Below are 12,430 nucleotides of genomic sequence, written 5' to 3'. Positions count from 1 at the left end.
GGCTGATGCAGCAAAAAAGGACGAGTTCGTATGTTGTTCGCGAGGAAGATTTGTGCAATTGGAAGAGAGAAGAAAAGCGGCAGAGAGGTGGGAGGTGAGGGAAGTCTGCCTGGCGTGAAGGCGAGGATAGGTTGGTTATCGAGAGAGCAAAAGAGGCGGATGGCGGGGGACAATCAATTTTGTCAGCCGCCAGCTAACTCCACCAGCCACAGGTAGCGATACCTTACCTCCCAGTGCCTCCCCACGCCCACGGCAACGACCAGTCCACCTACGGGTCAGTGTTTCCTCACGCTCTTACCGACCTTTCGGTCTCCAATTTACAAGTCACTGTGCCTAATTACTACAGGGCAGCTGCGAAGCTTGGGCCTGGACCAGCCCTGCACTTTACCTCTTTTCGTTTCTTCAGTGGAAAACTTGTGTTTCCATCTCCGCCCGAGGTACCTTCATACCTAAAGTACGCAGTACTACTCCGTTAGCCTTACACAGTCACCTAATGCAAGGTAGGTAGGTATGGAAGGTACGGATAGGTTGAGGTGTACCGTAGTGCCTTTACTCCCCATGGCACTGAGAGGTGAGGTGTCGATGTTGCTGCACAGCACCCCTCTTTTCCACCTGCGCTCACCTGGCGCATTGAACCCTGTCAGGCCCGACCACAAACCTCACCTAGCAACCAGACAGCGTGACAGCTACTGCCACTTTGACAGTACACCACCGATGCGCGTCATCGGTGGCATGTCCACACCGATAGCTCACCTTTCTGCTGCCTCCTCTTCACCTTGCCTTCCCGGCCGGCTGCACCTCCTTCTCTCCATCCCCATCGGCCGAAGCGCGTATGAAATTGCTGTGGCGCACGGAATCGGCCTTTTGTTTTCCACTCGGTAGCCCCCCCTCTTGTTGGTTTAGATTTCCTTCCGAGCTGGCCACCCATCATCACTCAGTCAGTGAGCCCAGCAATGTACTGGTACAAAGTCATTCCTCACCCCCACCTACCTTACAGTACCTTTATACAGTATCGCTTTACCTCGGAGAATTAGACGGCGATGCGTCCGACAGATGTAGCTTGGCGACGCATCATTCATGTTCCTCCAACTTCGAGGAAGTATAAAGTCTAAAAACTAATGGGTCATCCAAGAAGATGTTCTGAGATTAATTAGATACCTTGTTTAACAACAATGAAGGGGGCCAGCAATGATAAAATTACACCAACTTATTGACTTGTCGGTCATGTTTTTCGGGGACCACTCGTTCACCGTGTAAGATGATCCAACCTCATTGTAGCCTGATAGGCAAACAACTTGACAAGGTAGCTGACATATCAATACCGCGCGCCTGACCTGTGACCCCCTGTTTAGAACGGGCCCAGGAGAACGAACCGTTGCCCATCACACTTAGACTTTTGCCGACTAATCACATTAAGCGCCGCTTGCCCTGGCTGTCATTGAATGTGACTTTCTACAAATTTGTTTCACCTTTTCGTTTCTTCCTTTCTCATACTTTGGTCAAAGATGCCATGCCAGATCTAATAAACAAATAATTGCTCGGGCTCAGCCAATCTATACAAAACCCTTGTCTCTACTCCTTTTTGTAGCCAACCTCAAACAAACTATCCTGCAAAGCCTTGATCGCATTGTCGATATCCTTTCGGTTCGGGTCCGTCACGCTAACACCCATGTGTCCGAAACGGATGTACTTGGGCTGAATCTCCTTGTGAATACCGCCGGCAAAGATTATGCCCTTCTTAGCGAGGCTAGGCAGCACGTCGGTCGCCTTGACGCTGTCGGGGAGGTAGATGGCGGTCATGCCGTGGGCCTGGTCGTCGGGGTTGGCGGCAACCTGCTTCAGGCCGAGGTCTGCAACGGCCTTTTTGACCTTGTCGGAGACCTCCTTGTGCTTGGCGAACCGCTCAGACAGGGGCTTGGAGAGGATCTGGGTGAGGCCAGTGTGCAGGGCGTGAATCAGTTGGGGCGAGGGTGTTGCAAAGTAGGAGGGCTTCTTGGCCTCGTAGTTTTGCATAACTTGTGACTGGTTAGCGATCGAGGTTTACTATTCTGATTGTGCGCCACGATACTTACCAGGGGTCCAATTCTTGAACGAAGCAAAGTACGACGCCGGGGGAGTCTTGCGCTGGGCAAACGACTTCATGGCCGCACCACTGAACATGGAAATCGACAGACCGGCGGGGACGCCAATAGCCTTTTGACTGGCGGTGATGACACCATCGAGCTTCCACTCATCAAACTGTATCTCCTCGACACCGACACTGCAGACACCGTCGACGATGACGAGGGTCTCGGGGGAGACCTTCTTGACCAAGGCGGTCAACTCCTTGAGCTCGCTCAGCACGGCGGTGGACGTGTCGACGTGGGTGACGGTCAAGACCTTGTACTTCTTCTCGGACAGGGCCTTCTCGATCTCAGGGAGCTGGGGGCGGGATCCGACGGGGGCTCTCAGCTCGGTGACGTTGGCGCCATAGGTCTTGAAGCAGTCCGTGAAGCCATTGCTGAAGTAGCCGGTGGCAAGGACCAGGACGTCCTCACCGGCCTCGACGAGGTTGGCGGCGACGAGGTCCCAACCGAGGGTACCGGAGCCAGAGATGACAAAGGGTTGCGCCGAGGGGTCCTTGGTGATGAAGAGCTGGCGCAGCATGGACAGAGTCTCGCCAAAAGTGTTTACGAAACCAGGACCGACATGGCTCTCACTGCAGACGGGTGTAGGTCAGCATGGTGTTCTGGGTATACCGGGAGGGCATCCGGTGGAGACGGAGGGTGTGCCGGAGGGAGAAGGACTTCAGACCTGTAGTGGCTCATAGACTGGAGGACGGCATCGTCGAATTCGATGGGCCCCGGGATGAGGAGGGTCGAGTGAGGTGGTTGAGAAGACATTGTGGAAAGTGGTCGTGCCTATGGATGGTGTGAATGTGAGAAGGAGAGTTGGATTTATCAATTGGAGGGGTTTTAGTCTGGGGTAGATCGAAAAAAAGGGTGGACTTACAGCCGTTGATGTAGTCGTCGCAGGTTCCGATGGTCGCAGGTGTCTCGAGATGAGCGATACCCGAGCTGATGAGGGGTTGCTAAGGTTGTGGAGGGGCATTCTCCCCTGCTTCGCCAACGTGCGGAGAGGGAGCTGGAGCCGCCTTAGGGGTACGTGCATGTGCGCCTATGCGTCATTCACACCTCGGGAGGTAAGCCGATAGTCTTTATCGGACGGAGGATGTAATTGGTCTAGGAACAAAGAGTTGTAAGGGCTCTTACGATTTTGCTCGGATCTGTCCCGTCGCGGGGAGGACAAGTCTAGGAAGAGGAGGCCGAGAACGACTTTAAAGGAGCGGATACCGGGGCCGAAGTCTTTTGAGGACCCCTTGTTTAGACTACCTTTGGTAAATAAAAAGCAAACAGAATACGCAATGCCGTGGAGTAATCCTTGCCTTGGAATTTTAATTTTTTTAATCAGTAAGACGACAATGCTGTGGTCTGTCTGGCTGCTGCGTCCCCGCCTCTAAAAGTGGCTGGGCTTTGGTTCTTTGAGGGGCTTTTCTGGACACTAGGGAATGAGCGTGGAGAGACGGATGGTCAACTTCGTGTGTGGAAGTCAAGCAGGAGAAGCCTGAGGGAAAGGGAAGACAAGGAGTAAACTCGGCATTCAAGTCCGAGTCAGGAGAGTGCCGTGTGTCCCTTACCGGTGTCCTGGTGTCGGAGAGTGGAGAGCTCCGAGTTCAAATGAGAGACTTTGAGAGCACCTTAGCAATTACGAATACATTGACTGGATGGCATGAGCCTTGCTGAAGAGGAGCTCCCGTTCCTCCTGAGCTCGGGGGACGACACCGGACGACATCGGCGCTTTCCCAAGTTTGGGGGACACTTGCTGAGCCACACGTATGTGGAATATCCCACATGAGACTGTGGCTTGAACTCCATCATCATGAGCCCCACTTTGACCGTTGCAACTGAGGCTGAGGTGGGAAAGCGGTCGCAGCGGCGGTGCATCATGAGCTACATACACCGAGCCGACACAGCGAAGCTACCTTATCAAGAATCACTACGTCAGATCGAGAGACGACCAATTCGATACCTGTTTGTTAGAGCCACATAGGACATCGTCGCATCGTTTCAGCGATCCACCGACACCCTCAGCCGGAACCGCCCCGGCCTGCGGACCTTCAAATCGGCCGCGCAACTCCAGGTCTCACAGCAGGCAGCTCCCGCATCCCGGCGCTCCCATCAACACCCTTCACGTCCCCCGTCAACATGGCGTTCTTAATTCTAGTCATTGGCGACCTCCACATCCCAGATCGCGCCCTCGACATCCCCCCAAAGGTACACACATCTCCTCCCTGCTCAACCCGGGCCACTCTCCTCTCTCCTCTCCCCCGCAACAGCTTCAGCAAGCTAACGCACACACTCCAAACAACAGTTCAAGAAGCTCCTCGCCCCAGGAAAGATCGGCCAGACCCTCTGCCTGGGCAACCTGACAGACAAGCACACGTACGAGTACCTCCGCACCATCGCCCCGGACCTCAAGATCGTAAAGGGCCGCTTCGACGTTGAGGCCACCAGCCTGCCCCTCACCCAGGTCGTCACCCACGGCTCCCTGCGCATCGGCTTCCTCGAGGGCTTCACCCTCGTCTCCAACGAGCCCGACCTCCTCCTCGCCGAGGCCAACAAGCTCGACGTCGACGTCCTCTGCTGGGGCGGCACCCACAAGTTCGACGCCTTTGAGTACATGGACAAGTTCTTCGTCAACCCCGGCAGCGCCACGGGCGCCTTCACTGCGGGCTGGGGCAAGGACGGGGAGGAGCCCGTCCCCAGCTTCTGTTTGATGGACGTGAGTACCATCCATTCATGGCCCTAAGCTAGCCGAGTCGGATTCTATCTAGTAGTGGGGCGAGCGTATGTCGTACTCGTTTTGCTGACAACCAGTCCAGGTGCAAGGGATTTCTCTCACTCTCTACGTATACCAACTACGGAAAGACGACAAAGGTAATGAGAACGTTGCTGTAGAAAAGGTGACATACACGAAGCCCGTGGAACCATCGGCAGCAGCATGAAACAGTGGCGCAATGACGACAGGAGACGGCGTTTAATCGAGGACATGGACATTTGCAAGAAAAAGTGGAAGATCCAGCCATCATCGACTGGTTATCATGATTCAAGACCACAAGAACGTAGGCAAATGATGATCATGATAATAATATAAGTTTCAGCCAGCCATTATTCGGGGCGTCAAGCTCGCTATGCTTCCCTATATGCACAATAAACCCAATCGCGTCTCCCTTGGTATCCCGACAGCAGTGACCCTTCGACGGGCTTACCCAAAAACATGGACAAAACAAGGAGAATGGTATTTGACAACGTATCCAACTCCCAAAAACACCAGTGCTAGCCGTCAGTCTCATCATGTGGTGGTCATTACAACATCATGCTCCTTCTCCGCATCGACACTTTGGAATTTGTTTCCTGAAAGTCGCTGCTGCTCTCCACACTCTCGAAGCTGCTATCTTCGACACTTTCTGCTTCTGCGCGATTCCTTTTGGGCAAGACCATCGACGCTCTCTTTCTAGGCCCACCGGATTTGGGTCGCTGGTTCACTTCTGCCCCCTCCCCTCTGAAGTCGTCCCTTGTGGCAGACGACGTTCGTCTCGATGACTTGGACTGGCGCGCTGGCAAAGCGAGATCCTTTGTATCAGCAACCCGAAACGTATCGCTAGCCGGAGTTGAAGCGGGGAACTCATAAGGGTCGGCTTCCCTCTCGGGCGACAAAGTCGATGGGCGGCTGGGCGTCTTCTCTAGGGGAATCGAGCTGCTAGTGTTTTGTTGAAAAGACCTCTGTCCTTCGCCATCGCTGATCGAGCCCGACATCATGGCAGACGACCGTTTCTTACGAAGTGGTTTCGCCACGGCGAGCAGCCGTTCCGGCGATGTCGGTTTATCAATGGGCTCGTGGGGGCTCTTCTGACTTTGCCGGCTGATTGCAGACGGCGAAGCAGCAGCCGCGATCTGCTGCCAAGTGGCATCGTCACTAGATTCGCGTTTGATTATTGGTGCCGCATCCGACGCAGATGGATCTGAACTGGCGCTGCCACTACGCTGAAGGTACCTCGTCTGACCAGTAACGGCGTCATAAAGTTCCTTCGTAGGGCGTCTCATCTTGTCACGCAGATTCGGCTCTGCGTAGCTGACCGAAGCTCGCGCCCTCCTGCTTGGCCGTGAAGTTTCGCCCTGAGAAGAGATATCGTTTGGCGGGGGTGTATCCCGAACACTTGGCAGGCTCATTCTAGATGCTGGCTCAGGGGATGCTGGTGATAGGAGAGCAGCTTCGATGGGTACGGTTTCTGTACTCGGCAGGACATCAACAGTGGGTGCTGGTGATGGCACAGTGGCAACGACAACTTCGACTGGCTCAGGCTCGGATCTGGATTCGGCCTCGGCTTCTCTGATCTTCTGCGCGGCCCGCTGGCTTGCAGCGCGCGGCTTCGGTTTCTCAGGGGCGATCTTGGAGTCATTCGTTGCGTCTTTGGAACTCTTCACAGGCGAAGCCATGTCGTCATTCGTGCTCTTGGCCGACAAAGGCTTTCTCGAGTTGACTGGTGCCGACATGCGTTCTCTTGCCTCACGGCGCCTGTTGGCGAGCTCTTTCAGGGTCTGTACGCTTGTTTGCTCGCGTGCCTCAAGCGGACGTTGCTCGAGCTCTTTCGACTTTGAGGGCTCGATGGGTGGTTTTGTGATTTTGGCAAGGTCGTCTCCCATGCTATGCTTTCTCTTTGACCCAGCCTTGACGACAATCGGAAGCACGGGGGGTAAGATGGGAGTCTCCTTGGGTGGGCGCTTGACATCGGGTCTGGCGTCTTCCGGTTTAGTTGCAGGATCGGGCCGCACAATGAGATTTCTCTCGGGCTTCTGTGTCGTTCGGGATACAGGTGATGGTGCCACTACTGGCGCTGGTGATGGCGATTTTACCGGCGAGCTGTTTGTGGCTGCCTGCGGTTCTACAGCACTCAGGGGTTGACGAGGGGATCCGATATCAACGGAGTCTGCATCGACGAATCGGGACATTGGGGGAGGACCAAGTTCGGGGGAATCAGTGGTATCGGCGTTGTCTGTTGTATCTGTCGTATCGGCGGCTTCTGAGCACAAAGCGAGAATCTGGTCACGGCTTGGCCTTGTTAGCACTACAAGCTTGATAACAACTGTCACAGCTGACTCACTCAAGTGTTGCTCTTGGATACGACTTGTTCTCTGTAATTGGCGGTAGACGGCCCTCCTGTAGCGCTCGAGCCTCTGTGTCCTTTACTGGCTCGCGTGGTGGCCGTCTCTGGGGAGGACTGCCACGCGGCAGACTTGCTCTGGAAATCCTTCTGCCTCGAGGGCTCGCGTGTCTCTTCGTGGGGGGTTCTTGACCGAGGTTGGAAAGGAGCGACATGCAGTCCATCAACTGGGATTCGAGTCTGGACCTGATGTCCAGGGCATGGTCTGCTATCCTCCGAGCATTGCTGTCCTCGAGCTCCTTCTCCAGCTCAATAATTCGGCCATTCAATTGGAGGTTTTCTGACAGGGAACGAGAATAATCTGCTTCGAGGTTGTGGATGCGATTCAAGTGAACAGCGTTTGCTCTGGCAAGGTCTCTGTTTTGGCGCAATAGCTTCCTGCGTACTACAATAACACAAGTTAGTCGACGAGATAAAGTCAAGACGAGAAAGTAAACATACGCGTGTCGATGCTATCTGTAGATACGGGGGGTTCGTTTAGTCGGGCCATGGTGCATTCTGGAGTAGTGAACAAAAAGCCAACGCGCGATGAGACCAAAATGTGAGGAATGGAAGAGTCAGATCAGCGAAGCATGACAAGAAGGTGGCTGGGACAGTGACGATGGGGTCGGGGGGAGGGAGAAAATTTACCGAAGTGTCATTTATTTACACTCGGCCTAATTGGGTCTAGGGTCAACAATGGTGCAGGGAAGAGGGGGTTGCTGGGGGCGCAATTGGACGGGTCTAGCTCTCCACCGCCTGCCGCATCCTTTTTCATGTGCTCACTCTCACCGAACCTTTGACGGTTTCTCTGACCTGCAGAACGCTTTCAGCCTTTTTTCATTCACTACCCCGCCACACCTTTCAGCTTTTCCCAACTCGAACCCGAAACACAACGAACTTCTTACATACGTACACCGATAGACTCATCTGCCACCTTCAGACATGTCCTTCCCGACTCGATCACTCTCGACTCGACTCCCGGGCGCGGGGTCGCAAAACGCTTCCGCAGGCCCGTCGCCCATGCTGGTAGCGCGCATCGCAGAGAAGAAGGCAGAGCTGGAGCACTTGAAGGATCTGCGCGACCTCAGTGCTGCCGTCGCAGGCCAGATGGAAGCACTGGAGCAGAAGCTGTCAACGCTTTCAGATGGTACAGAAGGTCAGCATGGCCCATCGAGGTACCCATGATGAGTCGCCAAGCTGACGGATGAAAGCGATTGCCATGGTTATTAGCAACTGGCATAACGTGCTACGCGCTATCAATATGGCATCCGGTCGGTTCAAGCTGCAGGCGACGCACATGACAGGAACTGACACGGAATTTGTAGCCCAACTTGCCAAGCCGCCTCCGCAAGAAGAAACGTTGGAATCGGAGGAACCCAGCATGTCTCTGCCGCAGACACTGGTTCGCATTCCGACAGAACACGCTCCGACGCTCCAGGCGCAGGCCGAAAACGCAGCAGAGAATGCAGAGAGCAGTATAGCTACGCCATGATAAGAGTTCACGAAATACGGGTCTTTGGCCCGAAAAGCAAAATATACCTTATGAAGCGGCAGCCTTCAAACCCGAGGTATTGTTGGTTGTTGACCACGTCAGCGCGTGTGCTACAGCATGCACGACCAGGCTTCTCGAGGTGCCTACACAATATGGTAGTTGCACATGGATCAGAAGCCTTTATTGGCTAATGGACCAGAACAATACGGAAGGAGTTTAAGGTAGCCTTGGGAAGCTCGTCTACGTTGGAACCGTTGTCGGCAGCTACCAGTTTGTGGCATGCCCAAGTGTTGGACGGAAAGCTACACCTCTTAGCGTCCTCTTCCGGCAGTTTGATGTCGGCGTTGGATTGGGCAGGGAAGCTCCACTCAAAGTCAACAAACACTAAGAAGTGAGGTGCGGGGTCCCAGACACCCAAATGGACGGGAAGGACGCGACTTGGAGTCTGAACGCGTCTCTTAGTCATCCCAATCTGGGCTCTCACCCGTCTCACCCGTTGGCCGTTGCCAGTGCCACGGATCAGATGCAGCGAAACGGGATGTGCCTCACCCCCGTGGCTCCCCGGAAGCCCTTGGCAAGCTGGTCCTTAGAACTCGGGAACGAGGGGATCTATCGAGCCTGCCGCGCCTGTGCTCATTTGCTGTTGGTTGGTGGCTTTATTGGGAGGAAACTGATAAGTAGGGGAAAGATCAAATTGAAGCCAATTTCCCACCATCTTGGTGGCTGTCAGGCTAGAAGTTCTTCTCTTCCACGTCATGCTGTTTGTCTTGCTTCCATTCCGCTTCCATCCCAAAGCACCAAGCACTTTAGCCCATCATATTCAAAGAGCTCTTCTTTTTGGACACCTTCAGCCTTCTCCTCCCCACTCTGTCTTGAACCAGAATCATACGGCCAATACCTACAAAGAGTGCCGTCTACGAAGTAGTGTTCCAGCCAATAACCCCGCCATATTACACGTACCCCAGCTGGTCTCAAGCGAAATTGCTCGCCAATCCCAGACAGCCCACTGTCTCCCACGTATCAAGGCCCATTTGTCTTTCAATTTGTCTGGGGTCGGTGGTTCCCTGTCTGGGTTCAGGTCGGAATCGGAGATTGTCGAGCATAATGGGTCGCCGCTCTCGATCCAACACCGTGGGCCACGGCTTCGGTATCCTCGAAGACACCTCTGGTCCCGGCCATTATGCTTCTTCTGACGCGAACGGCCCTCACCCCTTCAACAACGTTCCTGCTCTCGAAGATTGTGACACTAACAGTCGCCAAAGAACGCCGGAATTCATCGATGCTTTAACCGACAAACTCAAGGAATTACATATTTACAGTCCTAAGAAGAGCCGTGCCGACAGATCATTGCTGCAACCTGCGCGACGTCGCTCGACTCGATCTTCCATTGACACCAAGATCTTCCCAACCCTTCAACACATCAGGGAAGAAGTCGAAATCTGTGACGGAAACTCGAGTGTGACTAGCCCTACGCAAGGACCAGTCCTTGCCAACTTGCCTCAAGAGACTGAACAAGACGAGGGTATCCCATCATCAACTGAAACACGTGCTGCCGTACCTACTTCCCCTCGCCAGACGTCGGGTTCATTTGAAGCCAACGGATCCAACTTCTGTTCTGAAGGTTCGCTCATCCGATTGCTGCCATGTGGTCCCTCAACTAACCATATTAGTCCTGCGCGCAATTGGTCTCGAACAGCAACATCTTGACACTGATTTTAACATACAGAAGTCCATCGCACGGCACAGGTCAGGTCAGTATGACTATGTAATTTCGATCCCGAACCCAGACGGTCCGGCTAGGCGCAACAATGCGACCAGTAGACGAGGAGACGCCACGTACGATTACGGCTGCAACGTCTTAGTCCACACCGACCGCACTGAGGAAAGTCTCTGCAGTCAGCGCAAACCGGCTAATGCCTTCAAACTTCTAGCAACACCTCTGATATTTGACGAAGCATCTCGGAGTGCGTCATATTCATCTTCGAAAAACGACGACAACATGGCTGTTGCCGAACCGCTTGTTCGCATTGCCTCTCCAGCGCCTGCTGAGTACGAAAGCCCCATGAAGAAGTCTGCCATCAATGTTTCCGTCGTTGAACAGACTCACCTCAAGGAGTCATCTTTGGACTACGTGGAACACCCCAAAGACAGAGTAGTTTCCTTCTCATCTACGGACGAGAGCATGGCGCCAACGGAGGACGTTCCTCGCACTCCATCTAGGTCGACCTCAACCAGCTCGCGATCTCGAATTGAGGACTCCGTAGAAGCCATCGATAAACTCGAGGAGGAATTGGAGGCCATTAACACACGCTTGGCGACACCAAGCAAGTCGCGACGGATTCAATCTCTGTCGGATGAAACTACTACGACAGTTCCCAAAAAGGAATCACTCATCAAGCGGTCCGCCGCCACGTTGAACCGCACTCAATCTGTTGGTGCCACAGCCAAAAGATCGTCACAAAAGGGATCCCCTGGGAAAGCACCTACTACAAGGCCTCCTGTGGCTCGTCCAACCAGCCTTCTACCGCCCAAACCGCCTGCTAAATCCACGAGGGCTCCTACCAAGCCCTCTTTTGAGCTACCAGGTGAGGCCACCGCTCGCGATATCAAGGCGAGGCGCGACGCTCGCCTGGCTCAACAGGCCCAGGAGAAGGCCACTGCGGTAGTCCCTCAGCGAACCAGATCTCTCAAGGCCCCAACTAGGCCTAACTTTGAGCTGCCTGGCGAGGCAATCTCCAGGCGCAAGAGGGAGGAGCGAGAAGCTCGTCTCAAACAGCAAGAAGAGGATGAGCGAAGGCGTCGCGAGTTCAAGGCGAGTCCTATCAAGGCAAGGCTGGGAACGGCTGCTCAACCTCGAGAGACCGTGGCTAGTCGAGCTCGCCAGAACAAGGGGTCCGAGGCCAATGACATGGAAAGCCCGTCGAAGCGCTCATCGATCATGGGCACTCCTCGTACGCTTGCGAAAACGACTTCAACAAGGTCGCCACAGACTCGTGGCAGAGGTACCTCACAGTCAGGTACAGAGGCCCAGCTTAGCCGTGCTACGTCTACATCTACGGGTAGTATGAGCGGCAAGCGAAGCGCGCTGTCTGTTGAGGAGATTGAGCAGCAAAAGGTCAAGGGCCGCGAGGTCTTCCACCGCGACAACTCCTATACCCAAGACAAGGAGCGGGAGCGCCGTGAACGTGAGTGGAACGCTAAGATGGCCCGCGAGCAAGCTGCGGAACGCTCTAGGCAAGCGAGCCGAGAGTGGCGCGAAAAGCAACAACGCAGCAAGCTCGCTATTCTGGCTGCCGCGGCAGGCCAGACAGTGTGACTGGCCCGACGTAAGGATTTTGAGGCCCTATTTGGCAGGGTCTGGCCTTGTTTGTAAATTATTCGACCAGCGGATGGAGCCTGGCGCCTGTACTGATGGAGATGCGTGGAGTCTGGGGCAATGGTATCAACGGTTCAGCTGGTAAGGTTGAACAGACACTTGCCGTGTAGGAGTTTTGATGTTCAGTTTTAGAACTTGCTTTTGGTCTAGCATCGATATGGCGATTGCTGTCATTGTTCATAGCTTGCTTAGGCCCGTTGGTTGCTGCAAAAGAATTTCTCTTAAACCATGAGTTCAACTCCAGTGATGCTAGTGAGTACTTGTAGATCAACAATGCCATTTTCAGATCAATGATAGTACATGTGGTCCATAGGAACAT

The 12,430-nt window shown here is 54.2% G+C and overlaps 5 protein-coding genes across 5 annotated transcripts; 3 read left to right on the top strand and 2 right to left on the bottom strand.

The window, feature by feature from the left end:
- Window positions 1-1,572: 1,572 nt before the first annotated feature.
- Window positions 1,573-2,882, bottom strand: N0V96_006785 (uncharacterized protein; the record flags this gene model as incomplete). Its single annotated transcript, XM_053196345.2, has 3 exons — window positions 1,573-2,015; window positions 2,073-2,698; window positions 2,794-2,882. 3 exons carry the CDS (start codon window positions 2,880-2,882, stop codon window positions 1,573-1,575), a joined length of 1,158 nt encoding a protein of 385 aa, XP_053046208.1.
- A 1,362-nt stretch (window positions 2,883-4,244) lies between these two features.
- vps29 (Vacuolar protein sorting-associated protein 29) lies at window positions 4,245-5,044 on the top strand (the record flags this gene model as incomplete). The annotated part of the gene is made up of 3 exons (XM_053196344.1): window positions 4,245-4,313; window positions 4,411-4,821; window positions 4,922-5,044. 3 exons carry the CDS (start codon window positions 4,245-4,247, stop codon window positions 5,042-5,044), a joined length of 603 nt encoding a protein of 200 aa, XP_053046207.1.
- Window positions 5,045-5,405: 361 nt separating this feature from the next.
- On the bottom strand, window positions 5,406-7,751 carry N0V96_006783 (uncharacterized protein; the record flags this gene model as incomplete). The annotated part of the gene is made up of 3 exons (XM_065757825.1): window positions 5,406-7,149; window positions 7,202-7,646; window positions 7,703-7,751. The coding sequence occupies 3 exons, from the start codon at window positions 7,749-7,751 to the stop codon at window positions 5,406-5,408; spliced, it is 2,238 nt and encodes a 745-aa protein (XP_065613742.1).
- Window positions 7,752-8,185: 434 nt separating this feature from the next.
- On the top strand, window positions 8,186-8,735 carry DAD2 (DASH complex subunit dad2; the record flags this gene model as incomplete). The annotated part of the gene is made up of 2 exons (XM_065757824.1): window positions 8,186-8,418; window positions 8,474-8,735. The coding sequence occupies 2 exons, from the start codon at window positions 8,186-8,188 to the stop codon at window positions 8,733-8,735; spliced, it is 495 nt and encodes a 164-aa protein (XP_065613741.1).
- Window positions 8,736-10,378: 1,643 nt separating this feature from the next.
- N0V96_006781 (uncharacterized protein) lies at window positions 10,379-12,051 on the top strand (the record flags this gene model as incomplete). The annotated part of the gene is made up of 2 exons (XM_065757823.1): window positions 10,379-10,383; window positions 10,482-12,051. 2 exons carry the CDS (start codon window positions 10,379-10,381, stop codon window positions 12,049-12,051), a joined length of 1,575 nt encoding a protein of 524 aa, XP_065613740.1.
- Window positions 12,052-12,430: the final 379 nt, after the last annotated feature.

The sequence above is a fragment of the Colletotrichum fioriniae genome, assembly GCF_027942845.1.
Source record: "Colletotrichum fioriniae strain IMI 355084 chromosome Unknown scaffold_7, whole genome shotgun sequence".
NCBI classification, from domain to species: Eukaryota; Fungi; Ascomycota; class Sordariomycetes; order Glomerellales; family Glomerellaceae; genus Colletotrichum; species Colletotrichum fioriniae.
This window is presented reverse-complemented; position numbering and strand designations above follow the sequence as displayed.